This window comes from Macaca fascicularis, chromosome 19 (genome assembly GCF_037993035.2).
Source record: "Macaca fascicularis isolate 582-1 chromosome 19, T2T-MFA8v1.1".
Classification (NCBI taxonomy): domain Eukaryota; kingdom Metazoa; phylum Chordata; class Mammalia; order Primates; family Cercopithecidae; genus Macaca; species Macaca fascicularis.
The window spans coordinates 47496248-47523182 of NC_088393.1; the positions used below are offsets into that span (position 1 = coordinate 47496248).

Genomic DNA, 26935 nt, shown 5'->3' on the forward strand with positions numbered 1-26935 from the left:
TCCTCTTTGGAGACTGCCTTCTCTGCATCTTCCCTATACCCACTCCTGCCCCTCCCCACCCCCATGCACACAGAGGAGACGAATACACAGCTACTTCCGGATTATTTTATTCACATGGCTTGGTGGGGTACAGGCACTCCTGCCAGAGAGACAGGAGCAGGCCTCCCCGCCGGCCATGGTCAGTCACCCACCTCCCAGCCCTCTTAGGGTTAGTGCTAGTTATCACACACACAACAGCGAGGGGGTAGAGAAAGGAAGGCAAGAAGGGATCCCCATCTGCCCAGGGGCTTCAGACGGCCGCAGCCTGAGCCCCCTCCATCCTGGCCGGGCCTGGAGCCCCTGTCTCTGAAAACCCCACACTGGGCAGCCGCACCCGGAATCCACCTTCTTCCTGGTCCCCACTCCCACTCCGGGCCTTGGGGCTTAGGGACACCCTGGGGAAGCGGAACTTGGGTGACTTCTCTCTGACGGGGCACTTGGGAGCTGCGTCGCCCTCCTGCCCCCGAGAGGCTTTAGAAGGGGCCGCCAGGCCTACACGTGGCAAGCGGACCCGGACCCGGCCCCGGCGCCCCAAGGCCCCTTCCCCACTGCCCTCTTCCTCCTCCTCCTCCTCGGGGCTTGGGGAGCCTTCCCCAGTGACCATCTCACTTTGGCTGAAGCCCACTCGGGGCAGCCTGAGTTTGGGGCTCTTGGCCTTCTCACCCTCCTCGGCCCCCTCTTTGGCCCACGCCAGGCCAAACCGGGGCAGCCGTACCTTGAGCTTGTGTCCAGCCTCCCCCTCCCCGTCTGCCACCTGGTACTCGGCGTGGTTGCCCCCGGGTGGTGAGAGCTCCACGTCGGGCAGTGAGAGGCGGAAGGTACGCTCGTCCCCTGGGGGCTGCTCCTCAGCACTCTCGCCCCCCACCCCAGCTCCAGTCCCCAGTGTGGGCAACTTCAGCCTCAGCCCACCCTTGCCTGTGGCCACCTCGCCTGCCTGTGCCTCTCGGCTTAGCCCCACGTCCAGCTCAAGCTGGGGCACTGTCACGGTGGGCATCTTGAAGACACCCTCACCCACCAACAGCTCCCCACCTGCAACCTGGGCTCCAGGCAGAGACAGGGTCACCTGGGGCACCTGAACCCTGCAGCCTGCTGTGTCCTCTGCTGAAGGGGCCGTACTCTCAGCTTGCTGCCCTGGGGTACCCACCTCCCCAAAGCCGGTCAGCTCCACCTGGGGCAGGCAGATGCCCAGCGGAGGCATCCTCAGCCCCGCCTCATGGCCCTCGGTGACCACCTGCCTGGCTGTGGACACCTTCAGGCCTGACAGCTGCATTCCACTGACGGCCACAGCCCCCTCTGCCTTCCCTTCCTCCTGGGCGCCCAGTGTGACCAGCTCCACCTCGGGGATCTTAAGCTGCACAGCCGTGGACTCAGCCTTTTCCCCCGGGCTGGCACGCTCACCTTGAACTTCTGCTTCCTTCCCTCGAGCCAGCCCAAAGGAGGGCATCTTCAGCTTGGGCATCTTCACCCTCCCATCCCAGCCCCAGCCCTTGCCCTCCAACTCAGCCATCCCCGGCACTAGTTCTGCTGCCTCAGTGTCCCGGCCTCTGACCCCAAACTTGGGCAGAGCAAACCTGGGCCCCTTGACCTTGAGGTCGGCCCCTGCCACCTCTGCCTTGCCTGAGGGCAGGTGGGCATCCAGGCTGAGCTGTGGGATGGACAGATCGAGGGCAGGCAGCAGGCCTGCCTCCCCAGCCCCTTTGGCCTCAGCCTCAGCCCCCACCCGAGCCTTGGGGAGTGAGATGGCAAACTTGGATACCTTCAGCTTGGTGGCTCGCCCAGGCCCCTCAGCCTCTGCCTTAGCCACCTTTGGCCCTGAGAGTCCAAACTTAGGTAAGGAGAACTTGGAAGAGGGCTTGACTTTCATCTCCATCATCTCCAGCCGCCCTTCCTCAATTTCCACAGCGGGCAGCTGTGGAGTGACAATTTCAACAGAGGGCACTCGGAAGCCCACTTCCCTGACCTCGGGGCCCTCCACCCGCTCTACCTTGCCCATTTCAGTGGCTGGGACCTGCCTCTCCAGGCCAAGGGCTCCTGGTAGGTCTAGCTCCACTGAGGGCAGAGTGAGAGAGGGGACACCCACATGAGCCTCACCATCCACCTCTGGCTGCAGACAGGGAAGTGTTACCAGCTTCCCTGAGACCTCAGCACCCGCCTCGCCTGGCTTTCCCCGTGACGGGGACTCTGCCCTCCCTAGCTTGGGCATGGTCATCTTGGGCATCTTGAAGCCAAATTCCATCCCTTCTGCCTGCTCTGCCTTGGCGGCCTTTAGCTGCACCTCTGGAGCCCTAGGCAGCTTCACCTCTGGTGCCTTCGGAAGATGCACATCGGGAACCTTCGGTAGTTGCACTTCCGGCATCCGAATCTCTGACACTTTCGGCAGCTGCACCTCGGGGAGGTGCACATCGGGCACGGCCATCTCAGGCACCTTGGGGAGTTTTACCTCCGGGAGCTTCACGTCAGGGACTTTCATTTCGGAGACCTTGGGCAGCTGCACCTCTGGGAGGTGTACATCGGGCACGGCCATCTCAGGCACCCTGGGGAGTTTCATCTCTGAGACTTTTGGCAGCTGCACCTCGGGGAGTCGAACCTCTGGCACAGCCATCTCGGGCATTTTAGGGAGTTTCATCTCTGGGGCTTTCGGCAGCTGCACCTCTGGGAGGTGCACATCGGGCACGGCCATCTCAGGCACCTTCGGGAGTTTCACTTCGGGGAGTTTCATTTCAGGAAGTTTCATCTCAGGCACCTTTGGAAGCTTCATCTCAGGGACTTTCATCTCTGGGACTTTCGGCAGCTGCACCTCTGGAAGCCGCACCTCCGGCACAGCCATCTCTGGCACCTTTGGGAGTTTCATCTCTGACACTTTGGGCAGCTGCACCTCTGGAAGCCGCACCTCTGGCACAGCCATCTCTGGCACCTTTGGGAGTTTCATCTCTGACACTTTGGGCAGCTGCACCTCTGGAAGCCGCACCTCTGGCACAGCCATCTCTGGCACCTTTGGGAGTTTCATCTCTGGGACTTTCGGCAGCTGCACCTCTGGAAGCCGCACCTCCGGCACAGCCATCTCTGGCACCTTTGGGAGCTTCATCTCTGACACCTTGGGGAGCTCCACCTCTGGGAGTCGAACCTCTGGAATAGCTGCCTCGGGCACTTTTGGAAGCTTGACCTCAGGAGCCTTGGGGAGCTTCACTTCAGGTCCCTTGGGCACCTTGACCTCAGGCCCTGACACTCCGATGCCAAGGGAGGGCATCTTGATGGTGGGCAGCTTCAGCTTGCTCTCTACAACTTCAGGAGCAGCAGGCCGGGGCTCCAAGAGGGAAAGCCCAAAGGTGGGCATTCGAAGTCTGGGACCTTTCACCCTGGCCTCAGGGATGCCCTTGGCTACCTTGGCCTCAGCAACTTCCTTTGCTCGAGCCCCAAATCGGGGGAAACTAAGGCGGGGCATCTTCAGGGCCACCTCAGGTGCCTCTCCCCGGGCCTCCACCTCTGCACCCGGCAAGGCCAGGTCCACCCCCACAGTCGGTGCTGCCACATCCAGGGTGGGCACTACTACCGACACAGCCCCTTCCCGGGTCTCTAGGCAGGGAAGTGGAGGCAGAGCGGGCAGTGAGGGTAAGGCAGGCAGCTCCACCTGGGGGACCTGGATCCCCACGGCTGGGGCCTCCACAGCAGGCGGAGCCGGGGCTCCGAGCCCAAGGGTTGGTAGGTGGAGGGCAAAGCCACCAGCTGCCTCTGCAGAGGGGGCAGCCTTGGGGGCTGAGACCTGGGGGACACCCACCTCGGCCCCTGGCAGCCGGGGCCCAACCAGCTCCACCTGAGGGGCTGTGAAACGAGCCCCTGCAGCAACCTCGGCCTCCACCTTGGCCTTCCTGGGGGGAGGAGCAGCAGCGGCCAGCCGGGCTGCCTGAGCCTCTTCAGCCACTTCTCGTACACGCAGCCGAGGCAGCTGGAGGCGCCGGCGGGCAGGGGCAGCCGGGACAGGACCCTTGGCAGCCTCAGCTTTGAGGCCTCGGCGCAGGCGGGAGAACTTGGGAAAGGAGAACTCGACGTCAACAGGGGCCAGGTCAGCGGGGACCCCCAGAGCCCCAGGCACCATCTTCTTCTTCTTCACAGGGGACAGACTCTGGATGTTCTGGGGAAAGAGGAGAGAGGCGGGAGGCGGTGGGACAGTGGGAGGCTGGGAGTGGACAGGAAAAGCCCCACCTGGTATTGGACCAGGCTGGGGATACCCTGGGTCAAGTATCTTGTCCCCCAAGCATCATCCCCACTTCTTGCCTGTCTTTTCACCATGAGTGCCCAGGAAGGCAAGCAGCCATCTAGAATCTCCAAATGAGTCAACAGGAGTATAGGGACTGGGACCCAAGACTTCTAGGTCCTGATCTGGGATCTTCCCCAACATCCTCATTCTAGAGATGGGGAAGCTGAGGCCCAGGGAGGGAAATAAATTTGTCCAGGGCCACTCAGCCGTAATTGGGCCGCACTCAGGCTGGAATCTGGCTTCCCTGGTTCCAAGTAGCCTAGTCAGGACCCCTAGCAAGCCTGGATCCGATGGTGGGGACGCCTCTCCGAGGTGGGTGAGGGCCCTGGGCTGGGGTGGGTTTGTCCCCCTCCCCGGGGAAGAGTTTGGGGCAGAGAGGAAGGGGCAGAGGGTGGGATTAGCTTGGGTTAGTGACAAGACAGAGGGCAAGGCTGGCCCATGGTGGCGGGGAATGGGGCTCACGGCGCAGAGACCGGATCGCTGGGGCAGTCCAGGGCCGGGGCCGGGCTAAGCACGCGTACCAGCTTGGCCACCTTGGCCCGCGGGCCCTTGATCTCGTAGCCAGACACGGTCCCAGGCCGCAGCGCCAGGTCCCCGGTGGGCACAGTGCGCTTCAGGCAGAAGGAGACTTTGTAAGGCTCGGCGCATTGCAGCAGGCGTAGTGCGTCCTCGTACTTGAAGTTCTCGAAGAACACTCGGGCACTCAGCAGCTGGTCCCCTGCGGGCGAGGTGGAGGTGCGCAGCACGTGGGCATCTCCCGGCTCCACCCGGGCCTAGTTCTGCCCACTTGCGGGGAGCCCCCCGCGGTGAGGCTCCGCCCCAAATTTTAGTCTCTCCAGTCCCCAGGGCAGGATTGAGTCCCAGTTACGCTAGTCCCGCCCTATGACCTTATCCCCGCCCCCTGCAATGAACAAAGCCGCGCCCTCTCAGGTCACGCCCGCACCTGGTCGCTCCCCTACCCATCCTTACGTTTCAGATACTGACTTTGTTTCTTTTATTTATTTTTTTTTTTTGAGACGGAGTCTCGCTCTGTCGCCCAGGCTGGAGTGCAGTGGCCGGATCTCCGCTCACTGCAAGCTCCGCCTCCCGGGTTTACGCCATTCTCCCGCCTCAGCCTCCTGAGTAGCTGGGACTACAGGCGCCCGCCACCGCGCCCGGCTAGTTTTTTGTACTTCTTTTTAGTAGAGACGGGGTTTCACCGTGTTAGCCAGGATGGTCTCGATCTCCTGACCTCGTGATCCGCCCGTCTCGGCCTCCCAAAGTGCTGGGATTACAGGCGTGAGCCACCGCGCCCAGCCCTGACTGTTTCTTTTACCGAGAGAACAGAATCAGAAGAGAACTTCCAGAAGCTCCCACATTGTCTGTTCACCCCCTTTCTCCTTCCTGTTTCTGGGGATGAACTAACCCCACTCCTAGCTCAGGGCAATCCCTCCACCGCCTTCTCAGGGACATCCTCCAGCAATTCTCTCCTCTTCCCATATCATCAGTTGTCCTTCTCGTCTACATTATTCCCATCAGCATACAAACATTATTATTTCTCCCATAAGAAAGGATGTCGACTGGGCGCGATGGCTCACGCCTGTAATCCCAACACTTTGGGAGGCCGAGGCGGGCGGATCACGAGGTCAGGAGATCGAGACCATCCTGGCTAACACGGTGAAACCCCGTCTCTACTAAAAATACAAAAAAAAAAAAAAAATTAGCTGGGTGTGGTAGCGGGAGCCTGTAGTCCCAGCTACCCGGGAGGCTGAGGCAGGAGAATAGCCTGAACCTGGGAGGAGGAGCTTGCAGGGAGGAGGAGCTTGCAGTGAACCGAGATGGCGCCACTGCACTCCAGCCTGGGCCACAGAGTGAGACTCCGTGTCAAAAAAAAAAAAAGGTTGTCATGGCCTCACTCCCCTGGAGCTCCTGCCCTATTGATCTGTTCACCTTAATAGGCAGAAGGTATTGAGTTCTCCAGTAGCATTGTTACCAGTTCTTCAATCACACCTCTGACCCTACTTTCCCACACACACATCTGAACTGCTCCTCTTAAGGTCCCAGGCAGTGACCTCTGTGTAGTAAGTTTAAGGGTCAAGTCCCAGGCCTCATCTGCTTAAACCACTCAGCATCTGATCTAACTTCATTCTCTCTCTCATACACTTGCTTCCCTTGGCTTCCAAGGTGCCACACCCTCTGGAGCCTCTCTGGGGGTTCCCTGTCAGTCTCCATAGATGTTTGCTTTCTCTCTCCCTGATTTCTTTCTTTCTTTTCTTTTCTTTTATAAACAGTCTCACTATGTTGCCCAGGCTGATGTTACCCAGTCCAGTCTCAAATTCCTAGGCTCAACTGATCCTCCCACCCCAGCCTCCAAAAATGCTGATATTACAGGCGTGAACCAATATACCCAGCTTGCTTGCTTGCTTGCTTGCTTTCTATTTTTCTTTCTTTATTTCTCTCTTTCTTTCTTTCTTTCTTTCTTTTTCTTTCTTTCTTCTCTCCCTCCCTCCCTCCCTTCCTTCTTTCTTTCTTTCTTTTTTGAGATGGAGTTCCACAGCTCACCACAACTTTTGCCTCCCAGGTTCAAGCGACTCTCCTGGGACCACAGGCACGCGCCACCACGCCCGGCTAATTTTGTATTTTTAGTAGAGACGGGGTTTCTCCATGTTGGTCAGGCTGGTCTCAAACTCCCTCCCGGGCTCAAGCGATCCTCCCACCTTGGCTTCCCAAAGTGCTGAGATTACAGGTGTGAGCCACCCCATGCTTGACCATACTCTACTGTTAATGCAGCAGTTCAGCACAGTCAATTCATGTTTCTCCTCTGCTCACAGCCCTCACAGAATAAAAGCCAAAGTCCTATAAAGCCCTCTAAAAAGTCCCTACCTCAGGGGATCTGCTCACCTTGGCCTTCCAAAGCGCTGGGATTACACGCGTGAGCCACCATGCCCAGCCTCTTTTTTTTTTTCAAAGACAAGATCTCGCTCTTTCGCCCAGGCTGTAGCACACTGGTGCAATGACAAATCACTGCAGCCTTGAACTTTCAGCCTCAAGCGATCCTCCTGCCTCAGCCTCCTGAGTACCTGCGACTGCAGCCCCGTGCCACCACACCCAGCCTCTCTGGCGTCTTAAAGACACACTACCCCAGACCTCAGGACTTGGACCTCCTCTCTGTCTACATGCTCAAGCCACCCCTCGGGAATTCTTGGAAAGCTCATCCATATTGAGGAGTTTAAAGATCATAAATCTGCTAACAATAGCTGAGCATATCTCTGCAGCCCAGCACTCTCTCCTCCACGCTAGACTCACATCCAACATCTCCATCATATCTCCACTTGGGTGTCCAACACCACACCTCTCCTTTAACAGATTCAAACTGCACTCCTGGTCTTTTCCAAATGAGTGCTAGTCTCAGTGTGCTCCTTTTGAGAGACCAGCAACTCCACCCTCAGTCAAAAATCCCTGGATCCAACCTTGACAACTTTCTTTCCATCATACCTAATATCCAGCCCTCAAAGCTCCTCCTTCAAAATATATCCAGAATCCAGAATATATATATACATACATACCTCCAAAACCTTTTGGTCCTGAGCATCCTCATCTCTTACCTGGATAATCACAGTAGCCACCTTGTTGGTCTCCCTGCTCCTAACCCTGCCCTACTGTTTGATGTTGTTGGCTTTGTTTTTGAAACAGAATCTTGCTCTGCTGCCCAGGCTGGAGTGCAGTGGTGTGATCATGGCTCATTGCAGCTTCAATCTCCTGGGCTCAAGCGATCCTCCCACCTTGGCTTCCCAAAGTGCTGGGATTACAGGTGTGAGCCACCCCATGCTTGACCATACTCTACTGTTAATGCAGCAGTTCAGCACAGTCAATTCATGTTTCTCCTCTGCTCACAGCCCTCACAGAATAAAAGCCAAAGTCCTGTAAAGCCCTCTAAAAAATGCCCTCCTCTTACCTCTCTGGGCTCCTCTCTTACTCCCCTCTTCACTAACTCAATTGCATAGACACTGGCTTCCTCACTGTTTCTCCCACAAGCTAGGCATGGTCCCACCTTGGAGCATTTTTGCTAGCTGTTCCCTCTTCCAGATGGCCTCATAGCTTGTTCCCTTATCTCATTTAGCCTTTTCACCCTTTCCAGTCCACCCCATTTTTTTTTTTTTTAGGCGGAGTTTTGCTTTTTCACCCAAGCTGGAGTGAAGTGGCACGAACTTGGCTTATTGCAACCTCAAGCAATTCTCCTGCCTCAGCCTCCTGAGTAACTGGGATTATAGGCGCCTGCCACCACATCCAGCTAATTTTTGTATTTTTAGTAGAGACAGAGTTCAAGGCCAGACTGGCCTTGAACTCCTGACCTCAGGTGATCTGCCCACCTTGGCCTCCCAAAGTGTTGGGATTACAGGCGTGAGCCACCGCACCTGGCCAAACCCACCCCATTTAAAAATGCAGCTGTAGCACATTTTGTCCTCCTGGCAACTGTAGCACTTATTGCTTTCTAATTTACTAGATATTTTACTTAATTTGCTTAAATATGTCTCTCCCCACTGGAATGTAATCTCCATAAGTGCAAGGACTGTTGTTCACTGTTTTGTTCACTGCTGTAGCCCAAGCACCTAAGATAATGTCTGAAATAGGGCAGGGTACAGTGGCTCACGCCTGTAATCCCAGCACTTTGGGAGACCGAGGCGGATGGATTATTTGAGGTCAGGAGTTCGAGACCAGTCTGGCCAACATGGTGAAACCCCATCTGTACTAAAAATACAAAAATTAGCTGGGCATGGTGGCCCGTGCCTGTAATACCAGCTACTTGGGAGGCTGAGGCAGGAGAATCGCTTGAACCTGGGAGGCGGAGGTGGCAGTGAGCCGAGATCGCACCATTGCACTCCAGCCTGGGCAACAAGAGACAAACTCCGTCTCAAAATAAATAAATAAATAAATAAATAAATAAAGTCTGAAATAGAAGGCACTAATAAATAGTTGTTGCATGAATAAATCACGTCAGCTTCATCTATGTTTCCTAAAACATCCTTCACTTACAAAGCTTCTCTTCCCAACCCCTCCAAGTGACTCACTCCACCCTTTTCTCCTGCCCCAACAACAAAAACATTTACTAGCACTCACGTAGTTAAGCACTATGTGCCACTTAGCTATGTGCTAAGTGTTTTCACATACTGACTCGTTTAATCTACAATACATAATAACCCCATACTAGAATAAGTCCCATTTCAGAGATGAGAAAACTGAGGCACAGAAAGATCACAAGCTAGTAAACGGGATGTGGAATTCGCACCCAGACAGTGAACCTCTGGAGTTCGCTGTGAAGTCAGCAAAGCCCCGCCCCAAGCCCTTAACCCCGCCTCCTGGTCGCCGGTCACGCCCCCATCCCCTGGTCAGTTTCAGGTTCTCTTTGGACCCAAGGCAGATTCCTAACCCCGCCCCCGCAGTTCGACCCCCGCCCCATATCCCGGGCCCGCCCACCTTCCTGCAGGCTGAGGCTCCTGGCGGCCGGTGAGTCCTCGCGCAGCTCCCGAACGAAGATTCCCTCTTTGCCGCCGCCAGCTACGTTGATGCCGCTGACCCCGGTCTGCGCCTCTGTCTCCACGATAATTTCCACCAACTCCGCCCGCCTCAGCTCCTGCAGAGGGCGGCGAGGTGTAGTGCTGGGGCTCTAGGGCCAGACCTCGCCCAGAGCCCACCATTGCGCTCAACAGTGGCTCCTATACATATATTATATACATATATATGTATATATTTATATAGAGAGACGGGGCGGGTCTCGCCACATTGCCCAGGCTGGTCTAGAAATCCTCCTCGGCCCAAGCGATCCTCCCGCCTCGGCCTCCCAAAGTGCTGGGATTACAGGCGTGAGCCACCGCGCCCGGCCAGGAGCGGCTGTTCAACGGGTCTTCAGGGCACACGCCCCTCGGCGCCGCGACGTCGGGACACACCCACTCCGGCCTCTCCCCTTTAAGCAAGCCCGCGGGCGACTGGCTTTCTAGGACCCGCGGAACCGTTAAACAGCTCCGCGGGCCGGCTGGCCTCTCTGAGGCTCTAGAGCTGCAGTCGAAAGGGATTAGGGGAGGAGACGGGGTTGTAAGGGGATGGACTGCGTCAGAGTGGTCTGGAGAGAATTTGAGTTGTGATTGAGAGATTGGCCCAGGATCGTGGGGGCGTGGTCAGGTCGGGAGGGCGGGGCTGGGGGTTGGTGCGGGTAGGAGGGGTAGGAGAGCACAGGCCTGGGAGGAAGAGCCAAATGGGGTATAGAAGCGTGCCAAAGATAGGACTGTGGCCGGAATTTATGGGGGGTTATTTGGAGCTGGGATTGGAGACCCATATTATTTTTTTGTGGGGGGAGACAGGGTCTCTCACTCTGTCCCCAGGCTTGAGTGCGGTGTGATCATGGCTCACTGCAGCCTCGACCTCCTAAACTCAAGCAGCCCTTCCGCTCCAGTCTCCCAAGTAGTTGGGAACACAGGCACGCGCCACCATGCCCAGCTAATTTTTAATTTTTACTTTTTAAGAGACAGGGGTCAAGCCTGTAATCCCAGCACTTTGGGAGGCCGAGACGGGCGGATCACGAGGTCAGGAGATCAAGACCATCCTGGCTAATACGGTGAAACCCCGTCTTTACTAAAAAAAATACAAAAAACTAGCCGGGCGAGGTGGCGGGCGCCTGTAGTCCCAGCTACTCGGGAGGCTGAGGCAGGAGAATGGCGTAAACCCGGGAGGCGGAGCTTGCAGTGAGCTGAGATCCGGCCACTGCACTCCAGCCTGGGCGACAGAGCGAGACTCCGTCTCAAAAAAAAAAAAAAAAAAAAAGAGACAGGGGTCTCACCGTATTTCCCAGGCTGGCCTCAAACTCCTGGCCTCAAGAGATCCTCCTGTCTCAGCCTCCCAAAGTGCTGGGATTACAGGCATGAGCCACTGCATCTGGCCCCGAGACCCATATTCTCCAAGCCGGATTGAACTATGGGGGAGGGGCTTTAATTATAGCAGAACAAGAGAATAGTTGAGGATGGGATTCTGAGGAAGGGGCTGGCTGGACCTTCAAGCTGTCTGGGATTCGGGGGACAGGGAGTGGGATTTGCCTCCCTGCAGGCTTGAATCTGTGTGAGAATGTGCTCTATTGTAAATTCAATGACCCAAAGACCTGCGAAACGCCCACAGGAGAGGGAATCCAGTGAAGGGGGTCTGCGTGGGTAATGAATGGGACTGGCAGACATGGCATTCCCGGTATTTACTGTAAATGATGCAGATTGGACCTGGCCCAGAAGCCACTGTGGGATTCACAATAGGGCTTCCCAGAAGAGGCACTGACAAACCTGGATCCTGTCTAGGAATCCAATCTGCTGTGTGTCTTAGGAAGAATCTTGCCCTCTCTGGACCCACTTCTCTGCTGCAAAATAGGGTGACATAGGCATACTGGAAGGAGGTTGCAGCAGGGATCTGAGAGGATGCTGTCACTTCCAGCGCATCAGGGCCAGCACAGAGTGGAATTGAGCCCAGGACTTGGAGGGAGAGCGGGTCTAGGCCAGATGCCCCACAGCAGTGGCCCCAAGGGACTAGGGGGCTGAGCAGGGCAGTGTGGGTAAGAAGAGTTGTGGCTGGGGCTGCAGAAAACAGCATGACCACCAAGTACCACCCTTTGGCTCAGCAGGCCCTGGACTCAGCATTTTATGTGCAGGATCTCTTTTTTTTTTTTTGAGGCGGAGTCTCGCTCTGTCACCCAGGCTGGAGTGCAGTGGCACAATCTCAGCTCACTGCAACCTCCACCTCCCAGGTTCAAGCGATTCTTCTGCTTCAGCCTCCCGAGTAGCTGGGATTACAGGCACGTGCCACCACGCCCAGCTGATTTTTGTATTTTTAGTAGAGATGGAGTTTCACCATGTTGACCAGGATGATCTTGATCTCTTGACTTCATGATCCACCCACCTCGGCCTCCCAGAATGCTGGGATGACAGGCATGAGCCACCGTGCCCAGCCTCTTTATTTTTAAGAGTTGGAGTCGGCCAGGCACGGTGGCTCAAGCCTGTAATCCCAGCACTTTGGGAGGCCGAGACGGGCGGATCACGAGGTCAGGAGATCGAGACCAGCCTGGCTAACACGGTGAAACCCCGTCTCTACTAAAAATACAAAAAACTAGCCGGGCGAGGTGGCGGGCGCCTGTAGTCCCAGCTATTTGGGAGGCTGAGGCAGGAGAATGGCGTAAACCTGGGAGGCAGAGCTTGTAGTGAGCTGAGATCCGGCCACTGCACTCCAGCCTGGGTGACAGAGCGAGACTCTGTCTCAAAAAAAAAAAAAAAAAAAAAAGAGTTGGACTCAGGCCAGGCGCGGTGGCTCATGCCTATAATCTCAGCACTTTGGGAGCCCAAAGTGGGCGGATCACCTGAGGTCAGGAGTTCGAGACCAGCCTGGCCAACATGGCAAAACCCTGTCTCTACTAAAAGCCCTAAAATTAGCCAGGTGTGGTGGCAGGTGCCTGTAATCCCAGCTACTCAGGCGGCTGAGGCAGGAGAATCGCTTGAACCTGGGAGGCAGAGGTTGCAGTGAGTCAAGATTGCACCACTGCACTCTAGCCTGTGTGACAAGAGAAAGACTCCGTCTAAAAAAAAAAAAAAAAAGAGTCGGTCGGAGTCTTACTGTTTTGCCCAGGATGGTCTCCAATTCCTGGGCTCAAGGGATCCTCTGGCCTCAGCCTCCCAGAGTGTTGGGATTACAGGTGTGAGCCACCGAACCCAGCCTGCAGGATCTCATTTCATCCCCTCCCCACGGCCTTGGGCAGTCACAGAGGTGGACACTAAGGCCCAGAGAGATAAAGTGACTTGCCTAATGCCCTGTAGCAAGTTAAGTGGCTGGGCCTTAACCTTAGGTCTGTGACCCCAGAACCCATAGGCCATCCCGTAGGCAGAGAACTCCTGGCGCTCTACCTACTGCCTCTCACCCCTAGTATCAGCTTGGCCCCTATAAGAGTAGACCCGCTCTGTGCCTGGCATACAGTAAGACACGGTCGATGCCAGTCCACCATCTCAGTAACAGTGACAGCAGCTGCCATTCAAAGAGGCTTCCTCAGCACCAGACTCTGCAAATGGCTCAAGCGTGAGTTCTCAGAGGTGGAGATCATTACCTCCATTTCTTTTTTTTCTTTTTTGAGACGGAGTCTCGCTGCAACCCCCAAGCTGGAGTGCAATGGTATGATTTCGGCTCACTGCAACCTCCGCTTCCTGGGTTCAAGCGATTCTTCTGCCTCAGCCTCCTGAGTAGCTGGGGCTACAGGCGTGCACCATCATGCCCGGCTAATTTTTGTATTTTTAGCAGAGACGGGGTTTCACCATATTGGCTGGGCTGGTCCCGAACTCCTAACCTCAAATGATCAGCCCGCCTTGGCCTCCCAAAGTGCTGGGATTACAGGTGTGAGCCACTGCGCCCGGCCCCATTACCTCCATTTCACTGATAGGGAAACAGAGGCTCAAAGAGGTGAGATCATCTGCCCAGGGCCACACAGCTGAAGTGGTAGGGTTGGGATTTAAGCCATGGGTCCAAGCCCATGTCCTTAATCCCTACATTATATGCCCTTGTTTTGTTTTTGTTTTTGTTTTTGTTTTTGTTTTTTTTTTTGTGTGTGTGTGTGTGTGTGTGTGTTTAGACAGGGTCTTTTTTTTCTTTTTTTTTTGTTTACTTTGTTTTTCTTATTTGTTCTTTCCACACAGGAGACTTAATGCAACAGGATCTTGCTCTTTCACCCAGGCTGGCAGGCAGTGGTTCAATCATATCTCACTGCAACCTCAGCCTCCTGAGTTCAGGTGATTCTCCTACCTCAGCCTCCTGAGTAGCTGGGACTACAGGAATGCACCACTAAACCTGGCTAATTTTTTTTTCCGGTAGAGACAGGGTCTCCCTATGTTGCCCAGGCTCGTCTCAAAACTCCCAGGCTCTAGTGATCCTCCTGTCTCGGCCTCCCAAAGTGCTGGAATTCCAGGCCTGAGTAACTGCACCTGCATTTACTGCCTCTTCTGATGAAGGGTTTCTGCTGGATTTTCTTTAGCTCCTTATTAACTTAGCTCCTTTATGCACCAATGAATTCACTGCTTTGAGTCTTAGTTTGTGCCAGACACTGCAGTAAGGACATTACATATGTTAATTTTCTTCCCCTCACAGTGAACCATAAAATGGACCCTGTTACTATTTCCATTTCACAGATGGAGAGAATGAGGCACAGAGAGGCCAGAAAGTACCTCCTTGCTGCCCTAGTCTGTGCCTCCCCATTGTCCTCAAGTGCGCCTTGCAGGACATGTGGGCACTCACCTCTGCACTCCGGCTCCTGGCCTCCATGGCGTTGCTGGGAGGCACCTGCACCCCAGGCTCCTGTGTCCTCTCCCCTTTCTGCTGCAGAACCAGCTTCAGTTCTGCATGGAGCAGCTGCCTCTGAGCCTGCGGGAGGACAGCAGTGGAGGCTTGAGGCCAGGAGGGGATGAGAGGTGGAGGCCATGCTTACAGGGAGAGAGCAGGGTGGGTATTGGAAGGGGAGAAGGGCCCCACCCCAGCTGTCCTCTCACCGCTGCCTGGGCGCAGGCACTTCCTCCTAACAGGAGCCCAGCCCGAGGTGCCGCACAGCTGTCTGCAGGGCTCACGCCCTTCCGCGGGGTTCTTGCTGCCTGCCAGGGAAAGACCAGGACATGAAGCTCTAGGCAGGCGAGGGAGGGGTGGGGAGGGGCATGTGGCACCAGCCAGCACTCACCTGAGGGTCACCTCCAGCTCCTTGGGCCTCCTGGGTCCGGGGCTCTAAGAAGAAGAATGAGAGCAGTGTTATTGGCTAACACCCACTGATGGCTTCCTGAGTGCCTTACCCTGCTGTGTTCTGCTGATACCCTATCCCCATCGTGCAGGTGGGAAACTGATCCTCAGAAGACCTTTACCCAGGATGACTCAGCTGGACAACACACAGTAAAGCCAAAACTGACTCTGAGGCTTCTCTGGCAGCAGGGCCCCTGTGCCAAAGATCTTGGCCAACTGAGGGGGCCAAACTCACTAAAAAATAATTGGTTTTTGAGACAGGGTCTAGCTCTATTGCCCAGGCTGGAGTGCAGTGGTGCAATCACAGCACACCGCTGCCTCGATCTCTGGGCTCAGGCGATCCTCCCACCTCGGTCTCCTGAGTAGCTGGGACCACAGGTGCAGGCCACAACACCTGGCTACGTGTGTGTTTGTTTGTGAGAGAGTTTCAGGATGCGGTGCAATGGCGTGCTCTTGGCTCACTGCAACCACCAACTCCTGGGTTCAAGCCATTCTCCTGACTCAGCCTCCCAAGTAGTTGGGGCTACAGGCACGCACCTTGGGACTACAGGCACGCACCACCATGCCTGGCTAATTTTTGTATTTTTAGTAGAATCGGAGTTTCACCATGTTGGCCAGGCTGGTCTTGAACTCCTGACTGCAAGTGATCTGCCCATCTTGGCCTTCCAAAGTGCTGGAATTACAGGCATGAGCCACCGCACCTGGCAACACCAGGTTAATTTTTAAAATTAATTTATAGAGATGGGGTCTCCCTAGGTTGCCCAAACTGATCTCCAACTCCTGGGCTCATGTATCCTCCTGCCTCAGCCTCCCGACACTATAAAATAATTATAGCCACTCCCATGTACTCCCAGTGGGCAAATCATAGCACCTCTCTGTGCTTCAGTTACCTCATCCATAAAATGGGGAGAATAAGAGCTCTTACCTTGCAGGGCTGTTCCGAGGATGAAATGAGTTAATAAGTATAAAGTGCCAGGCACCTGGCAGGTGCTTTATAAATACTTGCTGCTATTATCATTATTATTATTATTATTACTATTATTATTATTTTGAGACAGAGTCTCACTCTATTGCCCAAGCTGGAGTGAAGTGGTACGAATTCAGCTCACTGCAACCGCTGCTTCCTGGGTTCAAGTGATTCTCCTGCCTCAGCCTCTCGAGTAACTGGGATTACAGGCGCCCACCACCACGCCTGGCTACTTTTTTGTATTTTTAATAGAGATGGGGTTTCACCATGTTGGCTAGGCTGGTCTCGAACTCCTGACCTCAGGTTATCCACCCGCCTCGGCCTCCCAGAGAGCTGGGATTACAGGCATGAGCCACTGCACCTGTCAGGCCATTATTATTACTAAGAACTTCCTATGGCCTTGACCTTGTGTCGAGCGCCCCACAGGCACCACTGCACGTGGCCCTCAGCACAGCCTTGTGCAATCAGCTACTACTGAGCCCATTACAGAGGAGACAACTGAGGCTGGGGGAAGGGATATCAGTAGCCCAGATCACAAATGGTCGAGCCAGGACTTGAACTTGTCTGAAGGCTCCAGCCCTTTATCTGGGTAATAATAACTGATGGGTACTGAGTGGTTAGTATTTGCCGGTCCCCGTGCTAGACCTTCACCTTCTATCTCACCTCAGAAAACCTCATTTCCTGAGAGGCCAAAAGAACTTGCTCAAGGCCTCATAGCTGAAATTCACATATAGCCATCCGCCAGTCCCATCTGGGAAAATGGAGATGAATACTGTCTCCCCCAACCCCCGACTCTGGGCTTGTCCCCACAGCCCCCACCTGGCATGCCAACCCGCCAACCCCTATTGCACAGGGAAAGGTCAGGCCTCACGCGGCACATTCCCTCACACAATGGCCCGTCTGCTGTTCACTTGCATTCCGCCCCTGCCCACCCACCCTGGCCACACAATGGCCCTTCATAGCCCATCACTAGGCAGGACAGAGGACATGCGGACCCCTTAACACTCCCACGGCACCCACGCCCCCCACAGTGTAAGAGGGCTTCTTTCTGCATCTCCTGGGGTCCTGGTCTCTGTGGCCTTCCTGTGAGCCCCCTGCCCCTTCCAGGCTGAGCCAGGACTTGAACTTGTCTAAAAACTCTAGTGCAGGCCGGGCACGTGGCTCAAGCCTGTAATCCCAACACTTTGGGAGGCTGAGGTGGGTGGATCACGAGGTCAGGGGTTCGAGACCAGCCTGGCCAACATGGTGAAACCCCGTTTCTACTAAAAATACAAAAATTAGCCAGGCGTGGTGGTGGGCGCCTGTAATCCCAGCTACCCGGGGGGCTGAGGCAGGAGAGTCGCTTGAGCCCAGGAGGCGGAGGTTGTGGTGAGCTGAGATCGTGCCACTGCACTTCAGCCTGGCGACATAGCGAGACTCCATCTCAAAAAAAATAATAAAGATAAAAATAAAAAAAGCTCCAGCGCTTTAGCTGGCCAATCATAATAACAACTGATGGGTATTGAGTGGTTAGTATTAATATTAGCTGGTCCCGCACCGAGACCTTGTCTGCCATGTCTAGGGCATTTCCTCTGAATTGGACCATGTGCTAGCAGCCATAGTCCTCAAAATCACCCTAGATGTTGTGGCTGTTACAGGGGTGGAAACTGAGGCTCACAGAGGGGTCACTCAGCCAGAAAGGGGCAGAACTAGGACCCGTGCCTGCCCTTCACCCGTGCTTCACCTTAGTTTGCATTGTTGGCCCTGCACACTGGGGCAGGAGCTGGGTTGGGCAGGAGGGGGTCAGCGGTGCTAGAAGCACACCCAGGCCGGGTGCCGGGCCTGGGCCAGGCAGGTGCTTTACATACTTGACCTCGTGGGACCCCATTTAACCGATGAGCCAATAAGAGTTAAGAGACCAGTGATCACGGTGACAGAGTAGACTCTTGAGCCCAGGTGCGAAAGCGAACTCAGTTCCCTTACCCAGGACTGAGACACAGCACAGAGTCCTGAGCTGGGGGCATGAGAAGCCTGGACCTTGGTGGTGGTAGTGGAGGGGGTCTCCTGGGTCACAAGCTGTCTGTCCCAGGCCCGTGGCTGTGAGGGTCATGCCCACAGCCTGGCACAGGAAGTTCAGGCGGGGCAGGACAAGAGAGTGTACCCTCCTTCTTCATCCCTCTCTGGGACAGGCACCCAGCCCAGGTTATATTTAGCCCAACTGTGCCCTTCCTGAGCCACGTACCCAGCTCCTGGGGTAAGGTGGGGGCAGCTTCGGAAGGAAACCCACAGAGAGGACTCTGTGTTCCCAGCTCTGCCTATCCCACGAGGGAGGGAAAGGAGGGGTGGGGAGTCTCCTGGCGGGGCGGTCCCTGCCTTGTGTTAGGAGCAGATCTACCGGGACCAGGCAGACACTCCAGGTGCCAGCAGCCTATTTCTTGGGCGGTTACTGTGGCGTGACCCTGGCATATGCCAGAGTTTTCAGAATCCCCAGGGTCCCCATTTCTTGAGCACCTATGATGTGCTAAGTAAGATCCTTCCTGTCTTGGCTCCTTAAATCTTTGTAACATCTCCCTGGAGTGGGTACAACTGAGATATCCATTTCAGATGCGACTCATGCCCTTCAGAGCAGCTGGGAGCGAGGGGTTGTCATTGGAGGCTGCTGAGGGATCGGCTGAGGGCATTGCCCTTCTGGCCCTCTTTCCCTGGTGACTGCCACCAACTTCACTTGGGAACCCTGCCTGCTCAGAGCCTCAGCTTTCCCCAGCCACCAGCGTGATCTCCCATAGTAATGGGGGTCGGGGGTTGAGCTGACTCATCCAGACCTCTAAACATTATCCGAGGTCACCTAGGGAGTCAGGGGGAGTTAAGGCGGTGACCTCTGGCTGCCTCAGTTAGTCCCTGCTCCAGCACTTCACAGGTGTGAGGACTTGGGCAAGATCCTTCATCTCTGGGGCCTCAGTTTCTCCATCTGTAAAATGGAGCCAATAAGAATGGCTTTGAAGATTTGTGAGAGAACAGCAGGTGCTTAGAATATCCCTCGTATATAGTAAGTGTTCAATTAATATACACTCGTCTCTGACAGCAATAGGGAGAGTATGGAGGGAGGGGGCTGTGCATCTCACAGTGTTGCACATCCAACCTTTGCTCCTCAGTGGCCCCCACTTTCTCTGCTACCAAAGGGGAGCTTTGGCTGAGAGACAAAACCCAGCTCAGGCACCAGCCTCCCACCAACAGGATCCATGCTGCCTCCCCAGCACCCTACTCCAGGGAACCACCCCAGACATTCTGCCCCAGCGCTGGTGTTTGTTAGTTTGTTTGTTTGTTTGTTTTTTGGAGACAGGGTCTTACTCTGTCACTGAGACTGGAGTGCAGAGGTGTGATCACGGCTCACTGCAGCCTCAACCTCCTGGGCCCAACTCATTCTCCCATCTCAGCCTCCAGAGTAGCTGGGACCACAGGCATGCAACACCATACCCAGCTAATTTAAAAAAAAAGAAAATTTTTTTTTTGTAGAGATGGGGCCTCTCTATGTGGCTCAGGCTGGTCTCGAATTCCTGGGCTTAAGCAGTCCTCCCGCCTCGGCCTCCCAAAGTGTTGAGATTATAGGCATGAGCCACCATTCCCGGCTGCCCTAGCTCTTTAAAAGCAGCAACTCATTTATTCTGGTGCCAGCCTTGTGAGGTGGCCTGGGGACATAAGCCCATTTTAGAGATGGGGAAGCAGAGGCACAAAGGATGAAGTATCTTGCCCAAGGCTGCACAGCCAGAAAGGAGAGGAGAGGGGATTTGAACCACTGGCTCCAAAGTCTGTACCTTTCACACACCTACAACACATGGCTTCCTGAGCCCCCAGGCCCCCTCCCAGCACCTCCCGGGACCCTGAACCTCATTCCCACAGTGTCTCAGCCTGGCCAGGGAAGGGACTGGCCGGCTGATGTCTTACCGCTGAGCCTCCAGACACCTCAAGAGCTCCTGGTCCCGTCTGTCAGCCCCAGCCCTAGGCTGGGGGGGAAAAGGAATGGGGAGGGGGAGGAGAGAGCGATCCCAGCCATTGGCTGCGGAGGTGTGACGTCACCAGAGGGTGGGTGGTGGAGAAACAAATATCCCCCTCCTCCAGCAACATCTATCCGCAAGCGGTGGGGGCCAAGAGACAGCCACCAGCCGCCTCTCTCTTGCCTGGGCCGAGACCTCTGCCATGAGCTCAGCTTCAAGGATTTGCACGTTGACTTCCTCGACTTGGAGAATCAGGACCCCACCCCAGCCCCACCGTTTCCTGGCTCCAGGACCCCGGTCTGGCCAATGGCCTCTACCGTAAACTCCTTCCACTCCCTCTCCCTGTCAACTTGGGTTCAAATCACAGCTCGACCACTTCCTGGCTGGGTGACCTGCCGCCAGTCACAGCTTCTCTCTGTGGATAGTAAGAGTACCTACCTTATGGGGTTGTGGTGAAGATTAAATGAGTCAAAAGAGACTGAAAATGTAAAACAATGCCTGGCACAGAATGAGGGTTACTAATAAGTATTTGGTATTATTTTTCACACAAATTAAGTGGCTGGCTGGTCTTGCTGGGGGGTTTTGACCCTTTTTGAGTGAAACTGGGTACAGGGGACCCCCAGTTCTCTGTCTAATGGAGTTACTGTTTAGGGGGACACCTATTATATACTAAGTGCCATGCTCAATGCTCAAGCCCTGCTTTTGAATCAAGGGTGTAAAATGGGGTCCTTATGCTCCGCACACTTTTTTTTTTGGTCTTGCCCTGTCGCCCAGGTTGGGGTGCAGTGGTGTGATCATGGCTCACTGCAGCCTCAACCTCCTGGGCTCAAGCAATCCTCCCGACTCAGCCCCCTCAAGTAGCTGGGACTACAGGCATGCACCACAATGCCCAGCTAATTTTTGCATTTTTTGTAGAGACCAAGTTTCACCATGTTGCCCAGGCTGGTCTTGAACTCCTGGGCTCAAGCGATCTTCACACTTCAGCCTCCCAAAGTTCTGGGATTACAGGCGTGAGCCACCGCATCCAGCTATGCCCAATTTATAGCTATGTGGCCAGGAAGTGGTGGAGCTGAGGTCCAACCCCTGTTCTCCTGGACCAGAAAAACCCTGCTACACTCTTCTGCCCCTTCCACTTTGCAGACAAGAAGGCTCAGAGAAGGTAAGTGACTCTCCCAAGATCACCATAGCAGGTCATTGGCAGGGGCTCAGATTTGAACCCAGACCTGCCTGACTCCCAAGCCAAGGCTACCAGGCCTCACCCCCATCCCCTGGACCCTGGCCCAGCCCCCAGCCTGCCCTGACTCACCAGACCCCGGGGGGCGGCACAGGGAGCACAGGTACCCCCACATACCACTTGAACCCACCCGGCTGCTGCCTCGGAAGCTCGTCGCTCTCTGAACCCCGGCCCCAAGCCTGGGCTGGGCTGAGGCTGGGGGATTACCCCCAAAGTGCGTGTCAGCAGCTTCTGCCCCATTGTCCAGCCAGGCACAGACACCGAGCCCTGGCCTCCATCGGCACCCTCGTCCCTCACACCAGCCTGGGTGGCCCCTCTGCAGACCTGTCCCCCATCTCACACCAAGGGGTTGGGGCCTACTTCGGAGGGCATGGGGGACCAGGCCAGGATGGCAGGATCCCGGAATGCTGGGGGCCTCCCTCCCTTCTCTCTGAAATGCCCCCTGCCCACTCTCAGCCACCGAGGAAGGCAGGAATGTGCTGAGCTCGGGGAAATGCCTTCCAGGCCTGGCAGCAACCAAAGGTTGGGGTGTGGCCAGAAGCCAGCCAGAGCCCTCCTCCTGGGAGGGGTAGAAGGGATGGTATGGTCGGGGCTCCCGATGGGCCTGAGGAGACCCTTACCTCGTTGCATTCTCTCTCCTTCATTGATTCACGCAAACGTTCTTTCGTTCCTGTATTCATTCAACAGACACTCACAAGCCCTGTTTAGTGGTAGGTCTTTTGCTGGGCACAGGGGACATCAACAGATCTAACTCCACCCCAGCGGGGAAGGGGCAGACTCAGGAAAGGAGCCTGCAGCAGGTGATATCTGCAGTCAAACTGAATGAGTGGGGCGTGGTGGCGGGCACCTGTAATCCCAGCTACTCGAGAGGCTGAGGCAGGAGAATTGCTTAAACCCGGAAGGCAGAGGTTGCAGTGAGCCGAGATTGTGCCATTGCACTCCAGCCTGGGTGACAGAGTGAGCCTCTGTCTCAAAATAATAATAATATTAAATAATAATAAAATGAAGTCAAACTGGAAGATTGAGGAGGAGGGAGCTAAGGAAATAAGGAAGGAAGGGGGTTCCAGGCAGAAAGACAAATGTGGGCAAAGGACGAGGTGAGAAACAGAGCAGGCCTTCATTCACCGTCAGCAAACATTCAGTGAGCACCTGGTCTTGTGTCCAGTCCCAGGCTGGATGGTGCTGGGGACACAGTGTGACGGGGACAGCTCAGGCCTGCGTCCACACCATTCACAGTCCAGCAGGGAACAAACCCAGAAAGAGGAGGGTTGTGATGGGGCAACCATAGGCAGAGAGGTCAAAGCATTGATGGGGAAGTCCAGAAAAGGTGCCTGCCCCAGCCTAGGAAGAGAAATCAGAGAGGGCTTCCTGGAGGAAGTGGCATTTGAGCTTGCACCTGGAGGATATATAGGAGTTAACCCAAAGCCATGGGTGGTGAAGGAATGACAGTGTGTTTCAGGTAGCAGAAACAGCCTGTACAAAGGCCCTTTGGGGAAATGGTTAAGGTGAGAGTGTGAGGGAAAGGTAAGAGGAGGTCCAGGGGTCAGCAGGGCCATGAGGAGGGCCCTGAGGAGCTATTGGAGAGACATAGTATTAATAGCACTGAGCTTTTAGGTACGTGAGGGCAGAAAGAGGCTGAGCTATCAGCCAGGCTAGGGTGGGGAAGCCCCCTCTCTCTGCTCAGGGTCAAACAGAAAAGGGAGGCTGGTACATACCATCCCCTCTCTTCCCTTGTCTCAGAGAGCAGACATCTTTGCTTGTTCTTCGTCTTAGGAGAGAGCATTTAACCTTTTGACATTAAGCAGGACGTTAGCGGTCCGTGTTTTGTAGATACGGTTTATCAGGTTAAGGAAGCTCCTTTCCCTAGTTTGCTGTGAGTTCTTTGTTTTCTTGTTTTTGAGAGATGCAGGTCTCACTATGTTGCCCAGGCTGGCCTCAAACTCCTGGCCTCAAGCGATCCTCCTGCCTTGGCCTCCCAAAGTGCTGACATTACAGGTGTGAGCCACTGTGCCAGGCCCCGGCCTGCTGTGAGTTCTTTTCTTTTGTTTTCTTTTTCTTTTTCTTTTCTTCTTTTTTTTTTTTTTTTTTTTTTGAGACTTCAGTTTTCCTTCTCTCTCGCCCAGGCTGGAGAGAAGTGGCGTGATCTCGGCTCACTGCAAACTTCGCCCCCCTGGGTTCAAGAGATTCTCCTGCCTCAGCCTCCCGAGTAGCTGGGATTACAGGCACCTACCATGATACCCAGCTAAGTTTTGTATTTCACACTTGATCTTAGCCAAAAGGCCAAGAAGCGATAATTTTGTATTTTTAGCAGAGATGGGGTTTTGCCATGTTGGCCAGGCTGGTCTTGAACTCCTGACCTCAGGTAATCCACCCGCCTCGGCCTCCCAAACAGCTGGGATTATAGGCGTGAGTCACCACACCTCACCTGTTGTGAGTTTTTATCACGAATGGTGTGTCTCTCTGTGTGTCTCTATCTTTGTATCTCTCTGTTCTCTTTCTCTCTGTCCTTATTCTCTCTTTCTGTGTCTTTCCCGGTTTCTTTCTGTCTCATTCTGTCTGTGCATTTCTCTCTCCCTCTCTCTCTCCCTCTGTCGTGCTTTCCCTTACCCGAGGGGGTGTGGCCATGGGAAGCTAAGTTGGGGGTGGCACCGGTGTCCTGGTTCCGGCTGTGGCCACCGCAGTAAACACAGGACATCCTGTGAGGCTAGGGAAGGAGGTGGACGCTTCTCCTCAGGGACCACCCTCTCCGGACCCAGTCTGAGCCAAGCAGGAGCCTTGGCCTGCCCTGCCTGGCCTAGCCACTCCGCCTCACCCAGTCCAGCCAAGGGACACTGGTGTCTCCCTCGAGCCCACCCTTCACGCCCACCCCCGCACCCCAGTCCTCTCTCCTGAGCTCCTGGCCCAGGGCCCCAGCAGCTCCATGCCTTCCCTTGGGTGTCTCCCCAGCCTCTTGCACCCCCTGGGTCCCTCCCTAGCCTCAGCCCCAACCTCAGACTTGCTTCTCTCCCCAGTTGCCATCTCAGGGATGGCCCCACTGTCTCCCAGTCCCCTGATTAGAGCCCTAAGCCTGGTCTGAGACCCCTCCTCCATGCCTCGTCAGTCCCACAGCCTGTCTGCTGGGCCTCCTGAGTGCCTCTTCCCTCCTAATAGCTGCTCCGTCCCTCCCCAGATTCTCCACCCCTGGGCTTCTGGGCTCCTGGCCTCCAGTGTCACCTCCCCGACGATGCCGCCCACCTAGTGAAGGGATCCTTTTACTTCATGGCTCCCCAGTGTCTTCAGAGTTAAGTCCCCCATCCACAGTCCTGTATGCCCTGGCCCCTGCGGACCCTTCCAGTCTTGTCATTTACCTTACTGCTTTCCTCCTCCTTCCAGCCAAACCCAGCAGCTAAGAGATCCCCGAAAATGTTGTAGGGTCTCTCTCTCAGTGACCCTTGCTGTTTCCTTGCCCACCAGAACAATAGTTCTTTGGGGTTACTGTTCAGATACTGTTCAGATACTGTTACTGTTTCAGTTTATAGGTGAGGACCCCGAGGCTCAGAGAAGTTAAGTACCTTGCCTAGAGTCACACAGCCACAGAGGGGCAACTCTTTTCTTTTCTTTTCTTTCTTTCCCTTCCTTTTTTCTTCTTTCTCTCTCCTTCCTTTATTTCTTCCTTCCTTACTTCCTCTCTCTCTTTCTTCCTTCCTTCCTTCTTTCCTTCCTTCCTTCCTCTCTCTTCCTTCCTTCTTTCCTTCCTTCCTTCCTTCCTCTCTCTCTTTTCCCTCCTTCCTTCCTTCCTTCCTCTCTCTCTTTTCCTTCCTTCCTTCCTTCCTTCCTTCCTTCCTTCCTTCCTTCCTCCCTCCCTCCCTTCCTTCCTTCTTTCTTTCTGACAGGGTCTTGTTATGTCTCCCAGGCAGGAGTGCAGTGGTACAATCATGGTTCATTGCAGCCTTTAACTCCTGGCCTCAAGTGATCTTCCCACCTCAGCCTCCTGAGTAGCTGGGACTACAGGCACGAGCCATCGCATCTGGCCAAAGCTGGGGTTCAAACCCAGCCAGTCTGGCTTTCAGGAACAAACTCTTCTCACCAGCTTACTGCTTCAGTAACATCTCTGTTAGATTTCTGCAATGTGCTAGGACTGCATACCATAGGTGCTCAATAATTGTTTTAAAAATTTTGTTTTGTTTGGTTTTTTTGAGATGGAGTCTCGCTCTGTCACCAGGCTGGAGTGCAGCGGCGCGATCTCGGCTCACTGCAACCCCCGCATCCCGGGTTCAAGTGATTCTCCTGCCTCAGCTTCCTGAGTAGCTGGGACTACAGGTGCGCACCACCATGCCCAGCTAATTTTTGTATTTTTTAGTAGAGACAGGGTTTCACAGTGTTGGCCAGGATGGTCTCCATCTCTTGACTTTGTAATCCACCTGCCTCGGCCTCCCAAAGTGCTGGGATTACAGGCGTTAACCACCATGCTCGGCCGCCCAATAAGTGTTTAACGAATAGGGACAGAGATAGAAGGTGAGCCTTGGAAGGTACAGAGTTCAGACCCCAGATAATTGCGGTAATAAGGGCGCAGGGGCAGGGGAGAGATGTGCTCAGATTTACCCTTTACATATGGATAGGCACACAGTAGGTGTGTGCTCATACATTTTTGCTGAACGAGGGACAGGAAGAAGGGAGGGAGGAAAAGGAGACCAGATAGCTGGTCACAGCTCTTCCATGTGTCATTGTGAGTGTGTGTGTGTGTGTATATGTGTATGTTTGGGGGGCATTCCTGTGAATGCCATGGAGGAAAGCTGGCCTAGGGAGCGCCATGCGGGCATACACAGAGGCTCTGTGAAAGGTGGCAGCAGCGCCAGGGCTGGTGGCTCAGCTAGGAATGGTGTGGGCCCTGGAGTCTGCTGGCCAAGGTTGTGTGGCCTCCTGGGGTTGAGCCTGAGGGTGGAGCAGCACACCAGAGCCAGGGAGCCTGCACAACCCATCTGGGGGTCAGATATGGGGAGAGAGGGGAAGGTCCTCACGCATGAGCCATTCATAAACCTGAGGGCACCAGGCAGATGGGACCAGGGCTGATGTAGCTCATACGGTACTTTTGTGTAAAAGACATGCCCCTTTCTGGAGGCACTTGACCTCCATCTGCTGGGAAACTTGTAATAAATATGTCAATGCAGGGTACCTGGAACATGTGTGGCAGCCCCCTACATATAGAGTCTAAATGCAGTGCACAACCTATGCAACTGTACCTAGAGGCTCTGGGGAGAGGGGCCATCACTGGCAAAGCAGGCACAGGGGCAGACGGAAGGATCAGTTCACTGCATATTGGGCCTTGGAGACATCAGAAACAGGTCCTTAGCTGGGCATCGTGGTTTGTGCCCATAGTCCCAGCTACTCCGAGGGCTGAGGCCAGAGGATCCCTTGAGCCCAGAAGTTCAAGGCTGTACAGCACTATGATCACTCCTCTGTACAGACGCTGCTCTCCAGCCTGGGCAACATAGTGAGACCCAATCTCTTTGAAAAAGGGGTTAAAGGAAATAATAAGAAACAGGCCCATGGGAATCCCAGCACTTTGGGAGGCTGAGATGGAAGGACTGCTTGAGCCTAGGGGTTCGAGACCAGCCTGGACAACATAGGGCGACACTGTCTCTACAAAAATTTTTAAAACTCGGCCGGGCGCAGGGGCTCACGCCTGTAATCCCAGCACTTTGGGAGACCGAGGCAGGGAGGAT

The 26935-nt window shown here is 54.9% G+C and overlaps 1 protein-coding gene across 2 annotated transcripts; it reads right to left on the reverse strand.

Annotated features, from left to right (window-relative positions):
- Positions 1–91: 91 nt before the first annotated feature.
- PRX (periaxin) lies at positions 92–21395 on the reverse strand. 2 transcript variants are annotated; one of them, XM_045380231.3, is made up of 7 exons: positions 21306–21395; positions 15006–15049; positions 14824–14922; positions 14573–14698; positions 9749–9905; positions 4816–5012; positions 92–4168 (listed from the first exon to the last, which is right to left on the reverse strand). In XM_045380231.3, exons 1-7 carry the CDS (start codon positions 21346–21348, stop codon positions 290–292), a joined length of 4545 nt encoding a protein of 1514 aa, XP_045236166.2. In that variant the 5' UTR covers positions 21349–21395; the 3' UTR covers positions 92–289. The 2 variants fall into 2 exon arrangements, with proteins under 2 accessions (XP_045236166.2, XP_005589329.3); XM_005589272.5 differs by lacking the exon at positions 21306–21395 and adding an exon at positions 19950–19993.
- Positions 21396–26935: the final 5540 nt, after the last annotated feature.

Bases quoted from the DNA above. Each gene is read 5' to 3' on its own strand.
- PRX (XM_045380231.3), bottom strand. From the start codon at position 21,348: ATGTGGGGGTACCTGTGCTCCCTGTGCCGCCCCCCGGGGTCTG. The intron at 14,923-15,005 runs GTGAGTGCTGGC...TTTCCCTGGCAG, and splicing joins GAGCTGGAGGTGACCCTCAG to GCAGCAAGAACCCCGCGGAA. The intron at 4,169-4,815 runs GTACGCGTGCTT...CTCTTTCCCCAG, and splicing joins GGGCCAAGGTGGCCAAGCTG to AACATCCAGAGTCTGTCCCC.